The 21,652-nt window shown below is 52.4% G+C and overlaps 1 protein-coding gene across 7 annotated transcripts in view; it reads right to left on the minus strand.

The window, feature by feature from the left end:
• LONRF3 (LON peptidase N-terminal domain and ring finger 3) overlaps nt 1-20,975 on the minus strand; it is a 39,601-nt gene extending 18,626 nt beyond the window's left edge. The window contains exons 1-6 of one of the 7 annotated variants that reach the window (XM_045799251.2): nt 19,730-20,975; nt 16,702-16,820; nt 13,114-13,236; nt 8,886-9,041; nt 6,490-6,754; nt 5,623-5,716 (exon numbers count right to left, since the gene is read on the minus strand). In XM_045799251.2, coding sequence (XP_045655207.1) covers nt 5,623-5,716; nt 6,490-6,754; nt 8,886-9,041; nt 13,114-13,236; nt 16,702-16,820; nt 19,730-20,609 — 1,637 coding nt within the window. In that variant the 5' untranslated portion in view covers nt 20,610-20,975. The remainder of the gene's footprint in view (nt 1-5,622; nt 5,717-6,489; nt 6,755-8,885; nt 9,042-13,113; nt 13,237-16,701; nt 16,821-19,729) is intronic. The other 6 variants (XM_045799250.2, XM_045799252.2, XM_045799254.2 and 3 more) reach the window with 6 other exon arrangements.
• Nucleotides 20,976-21,652: the final 677 nt, after the last annotated feature.

A 21,652-nucleotide genomic window follows, 5' to 3' on the forward strand; every position in this document is an offset into this window, starting at 1 on the left:
CAACGGCTTATTTCACATGTTTGTTTTTATGGAATATGACAAGTTGATTTGTAAACTGTATAAGGCAAAGCAAAGGGTAAGAGGAGCAGAGACACTTCTAAGAGCAGCAATATGGGAGGACTTGCTCTACCAGACGTCAGATCTTATTATAAAGCTCTAGTGATTAAAACAGTATAGGGCTAGCACAAGGACAAATAGATCCGTGAACAGGATAGAAAGCCCAGAAATAGACCCAGACCCAGATTCTTGATTTATGACAGCTGTGGCACTTCAAAGCAGAAGGGGGATTTTCAATACATGAATAGCATTCTCAATAAATGCCATTTGGGATAGTTGGCTGTCCATATGGGGAAATGAAGTTGGGCTGTCTCTCACACCCTACACAAAAATCACTTCCCTGTGGGCTGGAAAAGGCAAATGTGAAACAGTGAAGCTTTTAGAAGACACAGTAGAATATCCTGATGACCTCAAGGTAAAAGAAAAAAGATTTCTTAGGCATGACATGCACAAGAAAAAAAATGCCACTTACTATAAATGAAAAGATTGATAACCTTCATTGCATTAAAATGAAAAACTTGGGAGTTCATCAAAAGATGCCATTAAGAGAGCAAAAGGCAAGCCACACGTGGAAGGAGGTATTTGCAACCCACAGGCCTAACAGAGGACTTGTGTCTACAACACGCCTAAAGGTCCTAGAAGTCCCTAAGAAAAAGAGAGAGAACCCAATCAAAGATGGACGAAGATTTATATGCACCAGCCTACATAAAAACTGCTCATAGTGACGTTGTCCGTAATAGCTCCAAACCATGGAGCTGATGAGGCACCTGTGGCAGAGTCATACAGTGGGCCACTACACATGAATGAAAATGAACAAAGTCCACCAATATGCAATAACATGAATAAACCTTAATCCGGTGGAAAAGAAGCCAGAACAAAAAGAAATACGTTCTTTTACACCATTTAGAGATGCATACGTAGGCGGTAAAACCGTTTTTAGAAAGAAGAGAGAAAAGCCAAGATAGTGGTTTCAGTGGGCAAGGGGCAAGGAGTCGTGCTTCGGAAGTGGCACACAGGAGGCTTCTGGGGTCCTGGCCATGTTTTATTTCTGGAACTGAGAAGGACTGCTTGAGTATCCTCTCTACAGAATTTTGTTAAGAGAATACAATTTTAATTTTATGTACTTTTTCACCGTGTGTATTTCTCACAAGCGTGATTTGCAGGCTCATTGGGAAACCATTGCTGTGATCTCCTGGAGCAGCCAGATCAGAAGGTCTCCCTTCCTCGGTAATTTGAGTCCTGCGAATCTGCAACCTTGTGACACATTAGTCAATGGCACCAATGATGACGATGATTGAGGAATCTGTACCTGCTAAACTGTTTTTCCTGAGAACTTCGAAATCAGACCTTTTGTAAAACAGCAGTGATATCGCTGGCTAATTAACTGCAATAAATACTGACATTTAATGAGCAGATGAACGAAACACACACGAAAGGAAACAGCATCTCTTAGCAAGAACTGTGCTTAAAATGCCCCCGATCTGAGTCGTCGCAGACAAGAAGGCTGCCACAGAAGCTGCATAATGACTGCTTTGAAATAATTCAAAGTTCAGATGCTCAGAATATATCACCTTTCAAGACTCAGTTCGCTTCAGGGCTACCCTGCCCCTCTACAAAGGCTCATGGAGTAAAGTGACAAGGAACAGGTAGAGGATATTTCTCTTGCTATTCAGGTGTATGTAATACTGTTTTCATATAAATTCACTTCATATTATTACTACTGAGGAAATTAAGACTCAGACAGGTTAAATGACTTGCCCAAGGTCACACAGCTAGCTAGGAAGTAGCAGAGCTTGGGGTGTGAAGTCACACCTTCTTCCCAAGCTCATCTTCCTTCTCCACCATATGACACAGCTGCGACAGTGTGCACATCTATATCTAGAACAGACATCATCCATCTGGGTGTAGACGCACGTACTGACAACACAGTTCTCTCCCTCTCTCTCTCCCCACCCCAGAAAGAGAGAAAGAGAGAGAGATCTCTGTATATATAGATAGAGCTAGAAATAGGTACATACTTGAAGTCCTCTCCCTTTTGTTCACCACTTTCGGTAGCGATTGCAGGAAACACTTCAGGGAGGCATTTATAAATCAGAGTAGAGCCAGATTTTCTCACAAGAAAGCATTTTACATTGTCACAGTGGTAGAGTAAACAATAGTAATAATAAATGCTTTCAGTTAGACGTCAGCCTGGATAAAATGTTTGGCTTGTCTGGAAATAGCTATCTTTTCCCACCAGTTACATCCTTGTATTGTGTTCTTTTGCTGCTATCAAATGAGAGTGAAGAGGGAATGAGAAGGAGGGGGGCGGAGAGAGAGAAAGAGAGAGAGGGAAGGAAGGAGAGAGACAGTGGGGGGGGGGCGCGGACTCCTTAACACCCAGCTATTTGAGTAGCTAAAACTAGGTTAAATACAAAGTTTTCGTTTCAATTGGCAAAGAGGTCACTGGGCCATTAGGTAACTGGTTCAAATATCAAACATTCTTGTTCCACATCTCAAAATATCTTTGTCACCCCAAAGGCGCTGTTCCGCAACAGCCCCAGAGGTGGCCCCCAGTGGCAAGAGTATCCAGCTGGCTAAATCTCAAGGGAAGGTTTCCAGTCACAAAAGACTGAGGGGGCAGAGTTCTGAGGGGTTGGAATTAGGAAACAACTTCCCTCAACAGAGCTCTCCCAATCCAGCCAGGGGGACTTGGGAGATTGGAAAGTGTCTCATTAATGCACACCCCAATTCTTGTCCCATTCACCTTTTCCACCCTTTTCCCTGCAAGACAGACAAGCTGCTCCTGAGTTTCCCTCTAGAGTCAGACGAACCTCACACTCCAACTTGCCTTCTACTAATGCAGCACCACAGAACTAGATTTCATTCTAGAAACTTGTAGAGGAGGTACAAATGTTTAGTTTCATGACCCAGCAGATGGTTTGAAAATATCTCAACCCTTAGACACCCTCTCGTCCAAAGACACGTGAGGATCATAATAGAACCTAATAATAATCCTAATGACAATAAAAAGGAAAAAAAGCACTAGAGAGGTGGAAACAGGAACTTCGTCAAGACTGTATTCAAACTAAAGCATGTATATGAAACAGCCTCTGTCAACATCGGATCTCTGACTTACAGACAAAGCCTGTTGCAAGGGGAACTACATGCTTCTGACCAAGGGCTACAGGCTTCTTTTAAAGATTTTATTTATTTATTTGAGAGAGAGGGAGAGAGCACAAGTGGGGGGAGGGGCAGAGGGAGAGAAAGAGAGAGAGATAAGCAGACTCCCCGTTGAGTGGGGAGCCTGATGCGGGTCTCAATCCTAGGAACCCGGGCTCATGACCTGAGCCGAAGGCAGACGGTTAACTGACCGAGCCACCCAGGCGCCCCAAGGGCTATAGTTAAGAGCCTTGAGGTCAGAAATGCTCTCTGGACTAGGCAGGCTCCTTTGCACCCTGAAGCAGTTGGAGTCTCCTTAAAACTTACCAGCCTATATGACAGCTACCCCAGACAAAGATGGGCTTTTGTTTTGAAGTCTCATTTAGAACAGAGGGGCAGGATAAGGGAAATAATGGCTTTTAAACTCAGGGTGAGCAAACCAGAAGGGGGTCTTATCCTCTTGGTGTTTATTTCTTGGAGCAAATTTCTAACCCTTTTCTGAAGCCCCCTGTTGAGATCAGGGACAAACAAGATGAAAGGGAGAAAGCAGAGGAAACAGAACAAAAGAACTTGAACCTCAGGATTCTGAGCCCTCAGCAAAAACACAAACAGGATGAGTCTGTGTGTTTGATTTTGCATTGGCTGGATGTTGGGAGGAGTATTAAGGAGGATACGTTCAGCAAAGACCTGGGCTTTCTGAACAAGCTAAACCAATCTGGCAAAGTCTGACACCTGAAAGACTGTGGCTTAGAGGCACAAAGGCAGAGGCCCATTTCTCCGCTTGGAAGCAGAGTTTCTGCCCCGTACCTTGGCTCCTCCATGACCCACGGGATGTTTTGTTGTGAGGGGGACAGAGAGATGGCCAAAGGGAACTGGTTACATAGCCCACCCCACTCTCACCCACTCCACCTAAAACTCCCCGATTGTATCTGGAAGGCGTTCTTTCGGTGCTGTGGCATTCATCTGCCGGACTGTTCGTTTTCAGGCCTGCCCAAGCGCAGGAACAAATCTGACAATTCAATTATTTTTAAGAGAGAGAAAAAGTACATGTCCAGGTCATGGCCTCCTTACTCATTTTTATGTGGACCAGGAAAGTCCTTCCAAAGACGATGCATGTGATTGATATGGAAGGCATATGCGTTTGCAAAGGGCAAGAAACCATCTCAGGATCCTTGGGTGGCTGGATCCCACTGTGTGGTAGACCACAGGATTTTTCTTGACATCTCTTGGGCCAACCATCTTAACAACTTTTATGCAAATGTCTCAGCCTTCTTTTAATGCTATTTTGGAAAAAAAAAGACACTTTTTAGACTCTACTGAAATCTGTGGACCTTTGTTTGGAAATACACACACACACATATACATTTTTACATACAACTTCAGGGAATTCACAGATCTATTAGAATCCATACATAGAACTTCCTCAGGGGTCCACGGGCCTAAAGTTAAAGAATCTCTGGTCAAGAAAAAGAGTTAACATTTATGGAGTATTTAATATGTCCGGCACTATTCTAAGTGTTTTAAATAGATTCCCTCGATTAATCATAACAACCTCATAGGGTAGGTATTACCCTTCTCTACTTTACTGATGAGAAAACAGTGGCAGAGAAAATCACTTGCTCCAGGTCAAACAGCCAGTAAGTGGCAGAGCCAGGGTTCAAGCCCAGGCCATCTGGCTTTGGAGCTCTTCCTCCACAAAGTCAAAGCTGTGAAAGGAAAAAAAAACGAAAGTACTTTTTTTTCCACACAGCCCAAGCTTGTACCAGCTTCCTTTTTTTCTGAGGGGGTTGGGCAGGTGTGTGGATAATTTGCTTCCCCACTGGGTACAGAAGGGATGTCTGGCCAAGAAGTACATGCCTACTACTAATATTGTTCAAAACGAAAACCAGTCAGGCCCTCTACTTGGCTTCCAAAGAATAGGCCTATGGCATTGATGTCAGCCCTTGAGCTTTGAGATCTTGCTCCAGTAGTTGAGATTAGTTCCAGGGTCATGAACTCAAATACCTACAAGGTACCAGGAAAGTAATGCAAATATAAGACACAGGCAGTTGGGAGAGAGGGGAACCATGGCCAACTGGAGAGTGTATGTCCTATCTCCAAACATTCACATTTAACAACAACAACAACAAGAAAATCCCATGAAGGCCAGACTAAAGACATTCATTGTGTGGCAATCAGTCTGTGATCTCCGAGTAGACCATTTCCTTCCCACTCTTTAAGTATTTCCAAGTCAGGAGTACAGGGAATATAATCTGTAAGCAAGGGACACATGCTAGCCCGTGCGACAAACAACAGCATGATTTTCATTCTGTTAGAACCAGGCTTTTCCATGCTAACCAACCATACAACAGGTCACTAGCCGAATGGTCCAGACTCCCCAGAAGAAGAAGGCTCAAGCAATAAGTGAAAGTCCCCGTCACATACCTCATACATAGGGCGCATTCAAGGTCAGATGCATCCACAAAAGACGGCAGTGGAGCACTGGCAGCAGCCTCGGCCCCCTGCTCAGCCGGAGGATCTGTGATTTAGAAAGCAGTACGTCAGAGAGGGACCAACCTCATTTTCACAGACAGCACTTCCGAGGCAAAAGAATCCCATTAGTTTTTCAGCTTGCCGCCCTCGCCCTGCCTCCCAGAGGGTAGATTCAGTGGCCGCCTGAGCCACCGGGATTGGGATTCCCTGAAGGAGGCTCCGGGAGGCTTCCAGCAGCCCCATAGAAGAAAAATGTGAGCCTGGGAATGTCCAAGAGCCCTGGGGACTCGACTCCAATGCAACGGGCACCTCACTCAACAGCCGCAGGGGGAGCAGCAGCGATTCCATGGCCCGAGCCAGGCCTTCAAGGCTGCTACTGAATCCTGGCACTGCCGCCTGTCTTGGAAAGACGTGAGGCTGCGGCTGCTGCTTCTGAAGCCTACCTCTGGGCCCCCAGCTGGGAAGGAGGCGGGCCAGGCCTGATCGCACCTCCCTGCTCCTCCGTGCCTGGAATGGAGACGAGGGTGAGGGCAGCTAGCCATCAAGGGCGTGAGGTGTCATGACGCAATATGGGGCCTGACCTTACAAGGCTTTGGCTCTCCCTTATTATTAGTGAACCCCAGCGGTATGCTAGGAACCACTTGCGCTCTCACGGAGGCCTCACGCGCCCTGAGGTGGCACGACTCGGTGCCACAGCCTGGCCGCACGCCCGGAGCCCACGGAGCCGCAGAGCCCGCGGATGGAGGCCAAGTAACCCGCAGACGCTGCTGCGCCCCGGCACCGCCTCCAAGCCCCTCTCTCCCTGGGTGGAGTTAGTACCTGGCTTCAGGGCTTTCGCAGGCACCTCTGGGTCTTGGATTTCAATTTGACAATGCTTCCTTTTCTTTTCTTGGCATTTGCCAGCCTTGGTGGAGGCAGCTTCTGCAGAGGCAGCGTCCCCCTTCTCCTCCTCGTCTCCTGCCTGGCCCTTCTGGTCGCCTTGTTGCCCCTCCCCCTCTACTTTAACTGGGACTGCCAGGCTGCCGCCGTCTCCCCCCGCCGCTGCTTCCTCCTGACTAGAACAGTGTGGGATCTCCGGGTTTTCCTGGACGAAGAAAGAGCGAAATATCAGTATCACCTTAGGACCAGCATCGTCTTCTGACATTGCTACCCATGGGGGACAGAGAGAAAACTACGCAGCCCTGATCACTGAGTGCACACACAGCTTCGCTGGGGGGCAGTCAGAAGACATATTTCATACCTCTGGCCACACAGCACCTGCAGTGAAGGCATGCCGGGCCTGGGTGAGACAGAAGAACTTCCCTAGGTAAGGACAGGAAGGCGTGGAGAGGACAGACACCTTGGGCTATGGTGAAGGGGACAGACACAGAGTGGCAACCCGCCCTCTCCTGGCCAAATCTTTCCCCAGCTACTGCCTGAGGGAAAGCAAGGCACACAGTGAGGGTGGAGCCTGTCACTCAACCTCCTGCCACCCTCACTGCCACTCCAGGCCACCTGCAAGCCGCACGCCAGCTCCAACAGGACTTTCACTAAGGCTTTGGCACGGGTGTGCGCACAGGCCTGTGGAGTTACCTCAGGTTCCAGTGCTCTGTGTTATACACAGAGTCAAGAGAACTCCGGGTTCTACTAGTCAAAAGACAAACTACTCTTTTGACTCGATTTTGGGTGAGAAGTCTGAAAAAGAGACAAGTCATTTGGTAAAACGACCAATAATGTCTCTAGCCTTTTCAAGAATTTTTGTCCAGGAGGGAGCATTTGAAAATGGATCTAGAAAAAATCCAATGGCAAGGTGTTTGTGCAGATTTATCTGGAGAACCCTGAACTCTACTCTAAATCCACAGTCCACAGGTCCAAATGCTGTTGTTTTCTTTCCTTCCAGCCCCTAGCCCCTCAAAATGGTAGATAGATGGAAAATGGGGAGTGTATGGTGGGGAGAGAACAGTGAGGTGCAGAGAAGAAGGACGTGGGTCTTTCTCAGGCTTTAGCCTGGGGAGTTCGGGGGACGTGCAGCACCACAGCAGGGCTGCTCCCTCAACTTTCCCAGAGCCCCGGGCATTGTCCACACGGGAGTGCACTGCTTTGTGAAGCAAAGTTCATGTGGAAGCCCAATCCCCATAGCTGGCTCAGCCCGGAAAGCCACAGGTGCTGTTTTCCCTCATTTCTGATTGAGCTGTGATGAGAAGTCACTCCCGGCACTTTCTCAGTTCACTATTAGTGTTCTCAATCATGTACTAATGATCTCAAACATTACCGACATGCGCTAGGGGTTCTCTGACTTCAGAAGATACTCGGTTCTGCCCCATTTTTTGTTTGTGTGTGTGTGTGTGTGTGTGTTAAGTCAGGCACACCTGCATTTTATTCCTTCTCAAGAGCGGGGAGAGAAGCAGGGAAAACGTAAGTTTCCTGCCTGTCAGAGAACCCAAGAAGCCGTGGAGATCACAGGGCTTCCATACAGGGGGAGAACACAGGGCACGGATGGAGGCAAGACTATTAATAGCCTCAAGGTGCCTAGGTTTTCAGGGCTGAATTCTGCCTTCAAGTCTGGACTTCTGAGCCCCAGCTTCTGCCCACTTGCCCTCTGCTGGGAAAGCCAGGGCCTGGAGCCCATCTCTCCGTGGTTCTGTTCCCTTGTTCTCAAAGATGGGCCCGACCCGTCTTCCTCCCAGGGACTTAACGCTTCCCAAATTGCTTCCCTCTTCCCGGCTACAACTGCGTCCTGGAAGTCTACTGATGTGTAAGACACCGTGTGGGAATATAAAATTACCTCCACTTGGGGATCAAATAGAGTTGTCTTTACACAAGGAACTCAGCTGGTGCTCAAAGACCAGCAGCTTGAACAAAGAAAAAAAGCAGGAAAGGAGGGGTTGTTAGGCCTCTTCCCAGGCTCCGCCCCTAAGCTGATAAAGCCGCCCGGGACTGAATGGCTCCAAGGGACACGGGCCAGCTCCTTTTTACTTCTATCAAATCTCTCTCTCAGCTGGATCTGACCAAGAACTGAAAAAATGAAGGTAATAAAACCAACTCCCCCCCCCCAGGGACCGTGCCTGAAATCCAGTTTTCTCCGTAAGAAATAACCTTCTAGCAAAGAACACCACCACTAGCGACTCCACTTCTTCCTTCTCAGGAGCTGAAGGAGAGGCAGGGCTCACTCCCACGTTTGCCCACACAACAGCCAAAAGAAGCATCGCGAGCGAGCTGGGCGAGTTGAGTTTTACCTGTGAAAACTTTGGTAGATTATGACTGGTGCCTTCAGTAGCCATTGATTCTACGTGTTCCTTTAATCTAGGGTGAGGTGCCAACAACTTCAGGATATCGGGAAAATGTTCCTGAGAGTCCCCCGGGACTGATGGTGAAAAGAAACTAAGGAGAAGCTGTGACATAAAACAGAAGACTTCACTGCTTAAGTTTCTACAGGTGCTTGGGTGGTGGGGGGGAGGGGAAGAAGGGGCAGGGGGACACAGCTCGCAGGGTGAAACTCCAGGGAAGCAGCCTGGAGCCAGAGACCCCCACCTCAGCTCGGCGTGTGTCAGAGGTACCTGGGCAGCTTATCAACACTCCAGGTCCCAAGTTCCCACGCCTGGCTCCCCCGGGCCTGAAGTGTGGCCCCAGAATCTGGATTTCAAAAAGGCACCACAGATGCCTCTGTCACCCTAGCCAAAGTTAAGAACCATCACTTGCATGCTACCATTCCATAGAAATACCTGCAGTGGGAATTCAAGACCTATCTAGGAGGAAAGAGACAGAGAGGTGAAGGCAGGAGACAACACCAGGGGGCCTACAGTCACGTCTGTAGCACCCCCGTGGGTAGAAGTCTACACACGTCTTCTAGGTTCCTCCAGCTCTTTCCCCTGCTGGCCCATTTTGCTCCCTCCTCCCCAGACCATCCTCCTTGGAACTTTAATCCCTTCCACAGTGAAGTGGTGGGAAGAGCAGAACCCAGCCTCTCCTCCCCCATTCTGGCCTTCACTGTGCAGAGACTGTCAGGTAACTTCAAGTACCGGAGGCAAGCAGGTTCCAGTCTGGGGCTGGTTTCCCTTGCGGCTGGAGAAGGTGGGGGCGGGGGAGGAGACAGGTGAAGACCCAGAGGACCCAGAAGGGCCTGGGAGTCAAGGATGTGTGTTCTCGTGCAAGCTTCCCCACGAGCTGCCCGTGTTCTTGCTTCAATTCTCCCCTGTGCCAGCACGGGTTTTACAGACAGACACGTGGACATACTGTATATAATACGAAACACAAGAAAGCAGCTCGCTTGGCTTCGAACACACATTGAAGTGTTTACCACTGGGCAGCCGCTGCAGTGTCTGGAGACCCCCTAAAGGATGCTCCACGCCCTTGCTCAGGGGAATAGGGTATGAACTGATCAAAGGAGCTGACAGAAATTCCGACCAAACTCTGTCCAGTTTAATTTGTCCCCTTGCTGGTCCCCAGCAGGGCCTTCACGACGCTCCTTGAGATGTCACACTTTCCACATAGCCGAACCCTGCTCAGTCTCCAAGGCTGGCTCCGGTGCTACAAACCCCCTGGTCTCACTTGTCCGCTTGTGCTCCCTACTGCACTGCAATAGAGCACCTTATATTACACGAATTTGCCCTACTCTCAAATCGTGCCGCACACCTAAGTCTTTCTCTTTAACCAGATGGCCAGCTTCTGGAGGCCCATGACAGTTCTCTAATACATACTCATCACCCCGGACGGAATTGAATTAAGATACTTATAAATCCCAGGGCCCAGGCAGAGGCCGAGCGTTCAAGCCCAAAGTCCTCAGACAGATCGCAGTTTCCTTCCAGCTCAGGGAAACCCACTTCCCAGGTCTACGTTGTTGGTAAAGGAGTGAGGTGGGGAGGTTCTCACAGTGCCCAGGGCCATAAATGCCAGCTTTCAGAGGCCCCTCCTCCCCAGGAACCAAAGTTGGCCTTCAGAAGCCCTCCTGAGTGGCCCAACAGGACGAACCCACTTCTGAAGCAGTCTCCCCGGAAGTCTCCCCCACAGAGCACGGTGCTTGTGTGCCTGATGAGCACCAGGTGACGTATGCAATTGTTGAACCCCTATGTCGTACACCTGAAACTAATATAACGGTGTTAACTAACTGGAATTGAGATAGAAACTTTCGAAAAGAGAGCATGGCGCTCTTCAGTGGCGGCCACACAGCATCCCAAGGTACAAGGTTAAAAGGGCAGAGCGTGGAGGGGGGTGGGAAGGGAGGCAGAGGGGAGAAATGGAAGGAAACAAGGCAGAAACAGCAACAGCACTTCACTTCTTACATTTACTACCTAAGACCTCATTCTAGACCTTCCCAGCGGCTTTGGAAAACAAAAGTTGGGATCAGTGCTCAGTGAGAATAATCATTCCACGTGAATGAAAGTCAATTCCACTTCAGTGTCAGCCTTAGAAAGACCCGAATGGGCCAAGAAGGGGAAAAAAAAGAATCCGAGGTAAAAACAAACATTAAAAAGAAACCTAGGCCTGGGAGCGCCTGAGGTAGCCAATTACTGCCAAGTGAACCTGGACCATCTTTGTCCAGTCTTCAGCCCCGAAACTGGAACGGTACAGTACCTAAGAACTGCTGAGGGGCCTCAGTGTTCGTATATGGCTGCCGTGCCCTCATCACAGTCGGTGGAAATTCGCCTCCATATTCTTGGCCCCGCTTCAGAACTCCAGGACGTTCACTATGGGCATCCGCTCCCTTGTATTGCCTGGCATTTATAGTGCGCTGTATGACACACGCAGGATTGGAAGGTCCCTGAGGACGGAGACTGTGGCTTATGCCTCTTTGGGTCTCCAGAGCTTAGCACAACACCTTGCCCCATCCCGTTACGCAGTTGTGCAAGTGACACTAGCTGGTCTATAAAAGTGGCTGGAGAGAAAGGTCACACCAACTGATGACCCCAGAGCCTCTCAGGCCAAGTAGGGAATGGACGAACAGGAGTCAAGAAACCACTCACCCCTGGATCTGACACCTGCCTCTGTTGGCCTTTGCATACTCTGCCCCCAAAGTCAAGATTCTTCTAACCAACCTTTGTCCATCCCCCACCCCCAGAACCGGACGGTCCCACTGCTACTCTCCACCCTACCCCAGCAGTGAGTGCCAAGCCCCCTGGCATGTCCTCCTGGGACAAAGAATGGTGGAATGGCTAAGAAGGCAGACTCTGGAAGCAGATGGAGTTGGGTTTATGTGCCCTTTCACCAGTCACCAGCTGCATGATCTCGGGAAGTCACCAAGCCTCGGCTTCCTCATCTATCTCATCTGTAACATGGGGATAAATAACATCACCTACCCTCATAGGCATGTTGTGGGGGTTCAATTATAGCCTCCACAGAAAGCCCTAGCACAGTGCCTGGTGCACTGGAAATGCTCGATAAATGTTAGCTGTTATTATTTACACCATGGACTATACTTAAGATTCAGGGAAGGGTTCACAGCCTGGAGCAATTCTCTGCCACCAGTACTCCCCTCAAGAACCCCTTGTCCACTTTCCCAAACCAGGTCAAAGCAACTTTCCAGAGAAGAAATATGTGCGAGGCACAACCTTCAGAGCTCAGCTTCCCCCAGTTCACTGATTTTGCTAAAGATTCCTTTCTGGAGCCTTCAGAAACCAATCCTGTCTCTTGCTCGCTTTCTTAACCCACGGCTCTGCCAAACCTCACAGGGACAGAGGCACTGGAGACAGGTGGTGAATAGGGGGAGGGGCACAAGGAGGGCAGAGGCCACCACTGACTGTCAGCATCCAACTTCCGGGCCAATTAGGCCCACACTGTGAAAGCACACTGTGGAACAGTAAGCAATGCAGTCCATGAACTGAGGACGCTTGACCCTTCACCAGGGCTAACATTTCATGAATTAAAAAACAAAACAAAACCACCACATTCTCCTGGGATTCAAGAGTTGGAATGACTGCTTGGATTATATCGTAAGGGTCCCTGACTTACATTTGTGAGACAGTGTGTGTTCTATTTCTAGCCAAGGCTGAAGGCTGGAGTTCTGCATATAGCAGGGGAGATGGTGACCAACATTCCTGGCAAGGAGCTGGCTGCCCTGTGTGGCTGGTGAAGCTATGACTCAGCCAAAGCACAGTTCTACAACTGCAGGCAGCCCCACACCCCTGACCTCTCATCAACAGGCAGATTCTCATCGGTGAGCCTCCACTCCCACGTTAACTTGTTTGGTTTGCTTTGGTTTGGTTTTCCTACTCACAACCCAGACGCTGAATGTAAGAAGCGAGAGGCTCCTCCAAAAATGCAGGAACTGCTCAATCTGATTGTGTATGCCAAGAGGATGGTGTTTCCAGGCGATTGGCCCTTGTGTCTCCTTCCTGCCCCCTTAACCAAGGGAGCCACCCACTCAGGGCCCTAAATGCCAGGGAGGGCAGTTCCCTCACTCCCCTCGTTGGAGAAGACAGAGAAGTGGGAGCCCACTGGGCAGCTGGACCTGACATCATCTCAACTCACCCTCTGGGCTTCAGATCTTGCTCTTTTGTTCTTTCCATCGAGGGACACACAATATAGAAACTCCCTTAGTGCTTCCTCCACCTTGCCTAAGGTGGCTAAGGCTTGTGCTTTTCTGAAGTGTGCCTGGAAGAAAACATTAGCGTTCAATCCTGTTCTTATTCGCCTGTTAACTTATTGACACTAGCCAAACGCTTAGTGAGTATTCGTTACTGTGTGAAGGGTTTTAGAAGGACTACCTTATCTACAGCCCTATCATGTAGGCAAATGTTCTGAAGCCCATTTTACAGAAGACGAAACTGAGACCCAGAAAAGTGACTTGCCCAAAGGAACACAGCTGGTAAATTATGGAATCAGGGTTTAAGTCTGAGACTGACTGATACCAAAGTCTAATTTCTTAACCATCGTGCCATATGACCTCCCTGCTGCCCCACTGCTGTATTGGAGGTATTGCCAAATGTAGCAAGAACCCTCATTTAAGCACATACTGTCCAGCTTCCAGAACCCACCCAGACAGGCCTTTCTATTAACTAGTCTGTCAAGCAAAGACCTAGTCCACCACATTACTGGCTGAGTGATCACATATACTTGCTGATCATTTTTCAGAAGAGGCCCAAGGGAAAGGACATGACTTCTCCAAGACCTCAAGGTATAGTCAGTGGCAAAGCTGGAACTAGAACTGTGGTCTAGGATCCCCAGAATGCTCTTCTCCACAAAGCTGACTTCCCTTCAGAGGGCTAACCAGGGGCTGAGCAAATGCTTTCCCTCCCGTGGGCTCAGCTCACTTCTGTTCCCTTCCCCCATCTTTAAAAAGCATAAAGAAGTCTTAGGGGCGCCTGGGTGGCTCAGTTGGTTAAGCATCTGACTCTTGGATTCAGGTCCTGATCTCCTGGCTCCTGAGATCTAGCCCTGCATCAGGCTCCCCGCTTGGCAGGAGTGTGCTTGAACATTCCCTCTGCCTCTTCCCTCGCTCACATGCACGTGTGCTCTCTCTCTTTCAAATAAATAGACAAATCTTAAAAAAAAAAAAGTATAAAGAAGTTTTAGGGCTCTCTGGTGTCCCTGCCTAACTGCCCCAGCAGAGAAACTCCTCAGGTAGCAGAAAAGCATCCTGGGGAAGAGGGAGGAACAATAAAAGAGGTGGGAAGAGAGCTACATTCTCTCTGTGCCTTGGGACAGGTGGCCGTTGCAACTTGGCTGAGAGGGCATTGATCTTGAGTCATCTAGGGTGCCCCTCGGGGGCCTGCTCCCCACTCCCTTGACTCCATGGCTGACCCTGAGTCTAACTTAGAGAAGGAAATAATCCAGGTTGCAGCTGCTGGCCACTCCCAGCTTCCCCTCCTAACATGCTTCTACAGGCCCTGGGGCGGCGCCCTCTGGCTCCGGCCTGGCTACCGTCTGGCAGGCAGGGATCTGCCTTCTTGAGCTGTGGCCCCTGCTCCAAACCTCTTGAGGTCCTGCCCTGTACCCCCCACCCTCTTCCTGGAGCCTAATCTTGACTGATAACTTGGGTGTTGATGGCTTCCTTCATTGCTCCTCCCAGCAGTGTTTACCAGGGGCCCCCTGGAGACAGACTTACGTGACATTTCAGGGCAGCTAGAAGGGATAAGTGTTGGGAGACTGGAGAGGTCTCTAGGACCCCTCCAATCATACCAAATAGCGACCCATATACTCCACCTGCTCAGGGTAGCCAGCCCACCCACTGAGAGCTATACCATCTACAGGATATGTTGAGTACCGCTGAGCCTGGCTGAACTGGCTGGACTAGGACCTCAGGAGGTACACCCCTCCCCTAGGGGCACTGCACACAGAAATGGTGGGAACTATGCAAATCAGGGTATGGGCTGGTTTGGAATCATATGCATCAGTTCAAATATTCTCTCAACCCTCAAGACAATATCGTTCGTTCTCTGAGCTGCCTCTCTCCACTTACCCCAGCACTTTGGGGAAATGAAACTCCTGTTTACTACTTCCACCAACTCTGATTTCACTGGGGAAGTCACTTTTCCCATTTCATCCGAAATGGTCCACTACTTCTCGGCCCTGCTTCCCACTGTACTATGAAGGCTCCCACCCTTAGGCCCTAGGTTTAGGGTGGGAGCGGAAGAAGCTGCAAGAGAAGTCCTCTTACCCCAGGCAGCTTCCTGACCTGCACCTGCTATAAGGCATGAAATGTTCTCACTGAAGCTCTTTTGGGTCAAGACACTGGTGACTTTTAGTAAACTGCAAATCTGTTCCTTGGGAAGGAGAACATACTACTCTGCCATAACCCATGAAAACCTCCTCATCAAAGAACATAAGAGCTTCACTCTGACACTAACGGCCCAGTGTGCAGGTCCATGGATGCTTTATCTGAGGTTACCAGCTCCAGAAACAGTCTGATAATCCAAAGTTTCATAAGCTTGGCATCAGAAGTCATTAGGTGGCAAATACATATGATATAGAATAAGTCCTAGTCTTTATTTCACTTAGTGTGAATTTTTGCATAATGTATGGCAGAAATATTAGCATGTGTGATTGTGGGATGCTGTCCAGGGCTCACTGAGGGTGCCACCTAGTATATGGTCTTTCTGAAATCAGAAACATTCTGGACTCTGAACACTTCTGGCTCCATGGGATTCAGATAAGGGATCACAGATCAGGACCTGGGTAAGGTGGGTTTCCGAGGTGTTATCCGGGGGTTGTGTAGACAGAACACTGCACCAAGGCCCAGCAAACGGCAGAGCTCCCAGAATGGCCTCTTGATCATGCTCACCTGTGGCCCTCACACCACATTCCCCAGGAGGCAATTGGGGCAGACAGCAATAGCTGTGCTTTGCAACCAAGGACCCTTGGGGTCAAGAGAGTGAAACGACTTCCCCATGGTCACTTAACTTGCAAGTAGTAGAGCCCAGGCTCAAGCCTAATCTCCTAAACAAAATATTGACACGTGACTAAGGGCCAGTCCTGAGGCCAGAGATGCAGAAAGTGACCTAAGAGGTGTCTAGCCTTTCTCCGACCACCCCTTCATGTGACCTAGATGTTTGGGGTTACCAGCAGGCTGATTATATTAAGGACTTGAAATAACACAACCAGCCAGCAATACTTCTCTCACGTTCTGCTTTCTACTGTCCCTGAAAATGACAGAACATATAATGCTCTGTGCCAGGAATTGTTCTAGGCATATCACATGAATCAGCTCATGTAATCCTCACAACAAACCCTGTTAAGTAGGTGCTTTGAATATCCCCCCACTTTATAGATGAGGAGATGGGGCACAGAGAGGTTGAGTAACTTGCCCAGGACCACACAGCTGGTAGAAGTAGCACAGCTAGGGCATAAATTCCGGTGGTCTGACCGCTAAGTCCATATTCTGAAGAGTCACAAAGCCTAGCTGCTCTGCAGGTCATCAGGTGAAGAAGTAAATTGGGGAAGAATCCAGTTCCCTTGCAGACCCCAGAGTTACCCTTTGCCAAGGGACCCCCAGCTCCTTAGCAAAGCCTTTTCCCTGCTCTACTTGAGCTCTAGTGCCCCAAACCTTCAGGGAGGCAGCCCTTCCTGCCAATTCCTGTTTATAGTACAATCCATTCCCATCGCTCCCATTCCACTCACCTTAAAACCCATTGGGCGGAGCTTACATGCTATTTCTGCATCATGCAGGGCATCCTCATGAGACTCCAAGGTGAAATAAATTTGAGACCGGTTGCTATAAAGCAAGTGGTCATTTGGAGCTGCCAGAATGAGAAAAAAAAAAAAAAAAAAGCTCTCATTAGTGGTCCCAGCGCGAACACATAAGTCCTGTATGAGGATGGGTCTTGAGCAAATGGCAAGTTATCTCAGATTTCGCTATTGGGGATCCAAAGGGTTAGACTCCATTTCCAGCCCTGATATTGCCCTACCTGCCACACACCTCCCACACCCCGCAAGCCACTCTGGATCTGAGCTTCCCCAACTATAAAGAAGTCATTTTTTTAAGTTTGTTTACTTTTATTTACTTTTTAAAATTTTTTGATGGGGGGGGGAGGGCAGAGGGAGAGGGAGAGAGAGAATCCCAAGCAGGCTCCATGCCCAGGGCTGGATCCTACAACCCTGAGATCATGACCTGAGCTGAAATCAGGAGTCAGATGCTTAATCAACTGAGCCATCCAGGTGCCCCATAAAGAAGTAATTTTTGCTCCCTTCTCAAGCGGTTCCTTAGAGGGCCTATGGGGTCAGTGGTGCATTAGCGGCTCTGACACAGAGGAAACCCTGGCCCCCTACTTCGAGGCTATGCATGGCTACCACCCAGCAGCCTGGCTTCTGAGTGAGGTATCACCCACAAGGAAACAGGCCAGGGTGGAGAGAAAGGGAGGTGGCCAGATGTGACCCCCATCCTGCCCACCAGGAAGACAAGTCCAGGTTAGTCTTCTCATGACATTAGCAACACCTCTGTCTACAAAGCCCAGCACGTATGAAGTTTCTCTGAATGCACTTGCAAGGCTCCATCCTCTCATTAGATGGCCAAATGTGAGTGAACCTAAACGAGGCTGCTGGGAATGCAGCAAGCTTGGCTCTCACTAACACTTTGAATCACTAGATGCCAGAGCTGGACAGGCCTTTAGAATTCACCTGGCTCACCCAATCCATTCTTCAGATGAGGAAAATCAAGCCCAGGGAGCAGAAGGCATCCGCTCCAAGTCATAGAGCTAGCTGGTCAGACTTTGAAGCTTTGAAGCTGGGGCGGGGGACATGTTCCTTTTTCTGAAGGGTGTGCACTACATAGAATAATAAGGGGACAGTGGCCATCTTCCAGCACAGATATACCCGCCTGCTGGGGAGGCCCCTTACCTCTTAAAAGGGTAAGGCTGTCATGATTTTTTTCACCCTGACCTCTCAGATTAACAAAGGTGAAGGAAGAAACTCCCTGGGGAAGAGCAGCGACAGCAACAAAGAGGGAGGAAGACAGTGGGAAGGGGCTTTCCTGGCCCTTGAGGTATAGCTGAAAGGAATGGAACCTCCCTTGGAGATCTGGGTTTAAGTGACCTCCATTGTCTGCAGGTTGCCCCGCTCCTGCCCAGGGACTGGGCTCCAGCTGCGGCTGCTGGAACACGCTTCGTGGGGTTTTTCCCCAGGGCTGCACAGAGGACTTGCTTGAGTGCCCATTGCTCGCTCTCCAGACATTAGCAGAGTTTACAGCGTATGCTATCCCCTTTTGTTCTGCGGCACTCGCCAGCCCGGTGCCGGCTCACGGTGGGTGTGCCTCGCCTGGGCACAGGATGTGCGTGGGGGGAGGGGTCCTCCTCTACCTCGCGTTGCAGCCTTGCACCGCCAGCCCGCGCTCCTCCCCTTCCCCCACTACCTGTTGCAAATTCGGGTATCGAGTCGACACGTGGAGCCTAGAGCCCACCCCTTCCTCCACCCGTCGGAGTCGGGCTCAGGGCACCCGCGGATCCCCAGAGCCCCGTCCGCCCGGCCCTACCGCCTCCTCCCCGGCACGCTTCGCCAGACGCGCCCCGCCGGCCGAGCTCCCGGCTGCTGGCCCGAGCTGGGCGCTACCGGCCCGCAGCTCCGCAGCCACTTCCTGGGTCGGGACGCGGAGGGTCAGCGGGAGCCGCTCCTCGAGGGAGCTCGGCGCCCCGGCGCGGCCAGAGCAGTGGGGCTGCTCACGTTGCCCTTGAAGCAGCCAAGCCCACCCGTCCTTCCTCCAGCCGCGCGGCGGCGGGGGACCGAGGCGCGCCCCCCTCCGTACCCAGCCCGCGGTCCCCGGGGATCCCCGAGCAGTTGCGGCGCCCGGCCGGCCGCCCGCCGGGCTGGCGGGGCAGGGGTTCGAGAAGAGAGCGCAGGCTGCGGGCGGGCGGGGCGGGGGGGGGCATCTATTTCAGCCGAGGATCGTGTGATAGGAAGCGGTGACAATGAGTCACAGGGCAGCGGGGCGCGAACGCTCCCCTCCCCCTGCACACGCTCGCGGGATGGTTTCCGAGGCGAGCGTGGCCCACTTCGGTTACCTCAGCCGTTACACAATCCCGCCCGCGCGGAGGAGGGGCAGCCCGGCCCGGGCCGCTCGCGGCCCTTATGCAACCAGTGCTCTCCTGACCTAATTCCACGCCGGACCCACCCCACCGGGAGCCGCGGCCCCGGAAGGGCCGACTCCCGCCGCCACGGCGGCCCCGGGCCGGGCGCGAGCGGCAGACTCCCGCGCCGATCGAACGTCGCGGGCCGGCGGGAGGCAGGCGGCCCCGGCGCGAGTGTGGGCAGGGTGCGAAGTTCCTCAGCCCGCCGGGAAGGTGCCGGCAGGTGCAAGAGCAGCCCCGGCGCGCGGAGGGAGAGGGCGGAGAGAGACTCAGCGACCGCGCGACCCCGCGCAAGAAACGGGGGGACAAAGATGCGAAAGAGACAGAGAAACAGTGACCCAGACTGAAGCTGACCGAGAGACTCGGGGATACAAGCTACGAGGAGACCCAGAAAAAGACAAAGAGCGACAGGGACAGACAGGGACACAGAGAAAGGGCGATAAATTGGTAGCGACAGACACCAAGTCAGAGACCGAACCCCAGACACCCCTCCCCCACTCCAGGCACGGCCCTCTCTCACCCCGCGCCCCCCAACTCCCCGCCGCGTTCCTTCCCCCGCCCGGCCCGGCCCGGCGACGCGGTGGGCTCACCTAGGCGAACCGCCTCGTTGTACTTGAGCAACGCCGCCTCCACCTGGCGCTCGCGGTACAGCCGATTGCCCTCGTGCCGGAGTTGCGACGCCCGTGCGGGGCCGGGGAACAACTTGCCCAGGAGGCCGCTGAGCACCACGTTGACCCGCAAAGGCGGCGGCGGCGGTGGCGGCGGCGGCGGCGGCGGCTCGGCGGTCGCCGCCGCCGCTGGCTGCTGCGCGACTCGCCGGACCCCGCGCGCCCTCCCGGCGGCCACCATCAACGCCGAGAGCTTGACCCCGCACAGGGCGCAGCGCCGGTCGGCGGCCCGCCCGCGTTCCAGGCACAGTTTACAGAAGGTGTGGCCGCACGACAAGGACACGGGGTCTGACAGAAACCCATGGCACTTCCGGCACTTGAAGCCGTCCCACACCTCGGTGGCCGCGGCGACCGTTGGCGCCCCTGCCTCTTCCGCCGCCGCCTCACGGCTCGCCGCACCGCTCCCGTCCGGGGGCGCCGGCGGCAGCGCCTCGCCTTGAGGGACGTTCTGGGCCAGGCAGCGCACCAGTTGTTCCAGCTGCTCGGCCACCAGCTGCTGCCGCTCGGAGAGCTGTCTGTACACCTCGAAGGCTTCCCGGAGGCGCCCCCCAGACGCCAGGGCGTCAGCCTGCTTGAGCAGGACTTTGCACTCGGGCGTCGGGGTACTCGGAGGCTGCTCCTCCGGCTCCGGCCCCGGCTCCGGCTGCCGAGTGGCTAAAGCCGCGGAGCCTTCTGTAGCCGCCTCCGGCTGGGGGCCCATGTCGACGCGGGCCGCGGATGTCGCCGGCTCCGCCAGTTCTAAGTTGTTGCCGCCGAGCTCGGCGGGCAAGCTCAGCATCTGTCCAGTCTGAAGTGAATCCATAGAGGGAGACAGGCGCGCAGGGAAGAGGCGTCTAGGGCCAGAGACCTAGAGCAGAGAGCGGCGACTGAAGAGAGTCCGGACTGCCACCGCCGCGTTGCCGCGCGCCAGCCCCTGCCGCGCCTCCACGAGCTCCATGCCGGCCGCCCCGCGCCGACTAATAACTGTCTTGTCTCAGCAAAGTGTTATATAAAACAGTACCACGTGACGCGCCGCCACGCCGCTCATTGGCCAGCGGCAGGGACATTGTTACAAAACCAGACAGTTTTGTAACAGTGTTGCGCTTGCTTCTTTTGGCTTCGCTTTTCTTGGCGTCTCTTTGGGGTTGTTTGTGTTTACTCTCCTCCCTATTTCCCCCTCACAATGTGGTTGCTTTTCTGAGGAGAGGGAAGGAAAAAAAGCCCAAAGTCTTTTCTCGGGCTTCACCGTCACCAAACCCTACCCGATCCCACCTTCAAACCCTCCGGCAAACAGGTCCCCTCAACCAGCCTTTAGCTGGCTGCCCCTCCCCCAACCCATCCCTCGAGAAGCCAAGACTTCGAGGTGCGCAGCCCGCCAGATCTCTGAGGAGATGCGGAAGGCTCGCCCGCCTAGGGGCTACGGTTGACGTCTGCGGAGGGAAGCGTGTTGGGACGGTCCCCGGGAAGCCCACACCCCCCTCACTCCAGTTCCGGCCGCGGCTCGCGAGCCCTGGGAGCCCTGTCCCGGCTGCCCACATTCGGGTTCCTCACCGCCTTCCCCCGGGAGCGCCTACCCCAAAGGTAGTGAGTGTAATCATCCGAGGGCGCTTCTGTGCTGGGAGCCACCCGGACAGCGGGTCCGGCGGGCGCAGAAGTTGGGTGGCGCTCGCCGAGCGCTGAGGGACCCGTCAGGAAGATGCGCTTGCCGGATGGGGCCCAGGGAAGGCGCTTCGCGTGTCCCGCGCTTCACCGCTCTCCCGCCAGCTACAGAACCTGTCGCCGGCGGGCACGAGGCCCTGGGGGACCACGAGGGGGGCTCTGGGGGGCCATGAGGGGGCGCGGCCACGAGAACTGCGCTGGGCTCAG

The sequence above is a fragment of the Ursus americanus genome, chromosome X (assembly GCF_024610735.1).
Source record: "Ursus americanus isolate L20-20 chromosome X, mUrsAme1.1.p, whole genome shotgun sequence".
Taxonomy (NCBI): Eukaryota; Metazoa; Chordata; class Mammalia; order Carnivora; family Ursidae; genus Ursus; species Ursus americanus.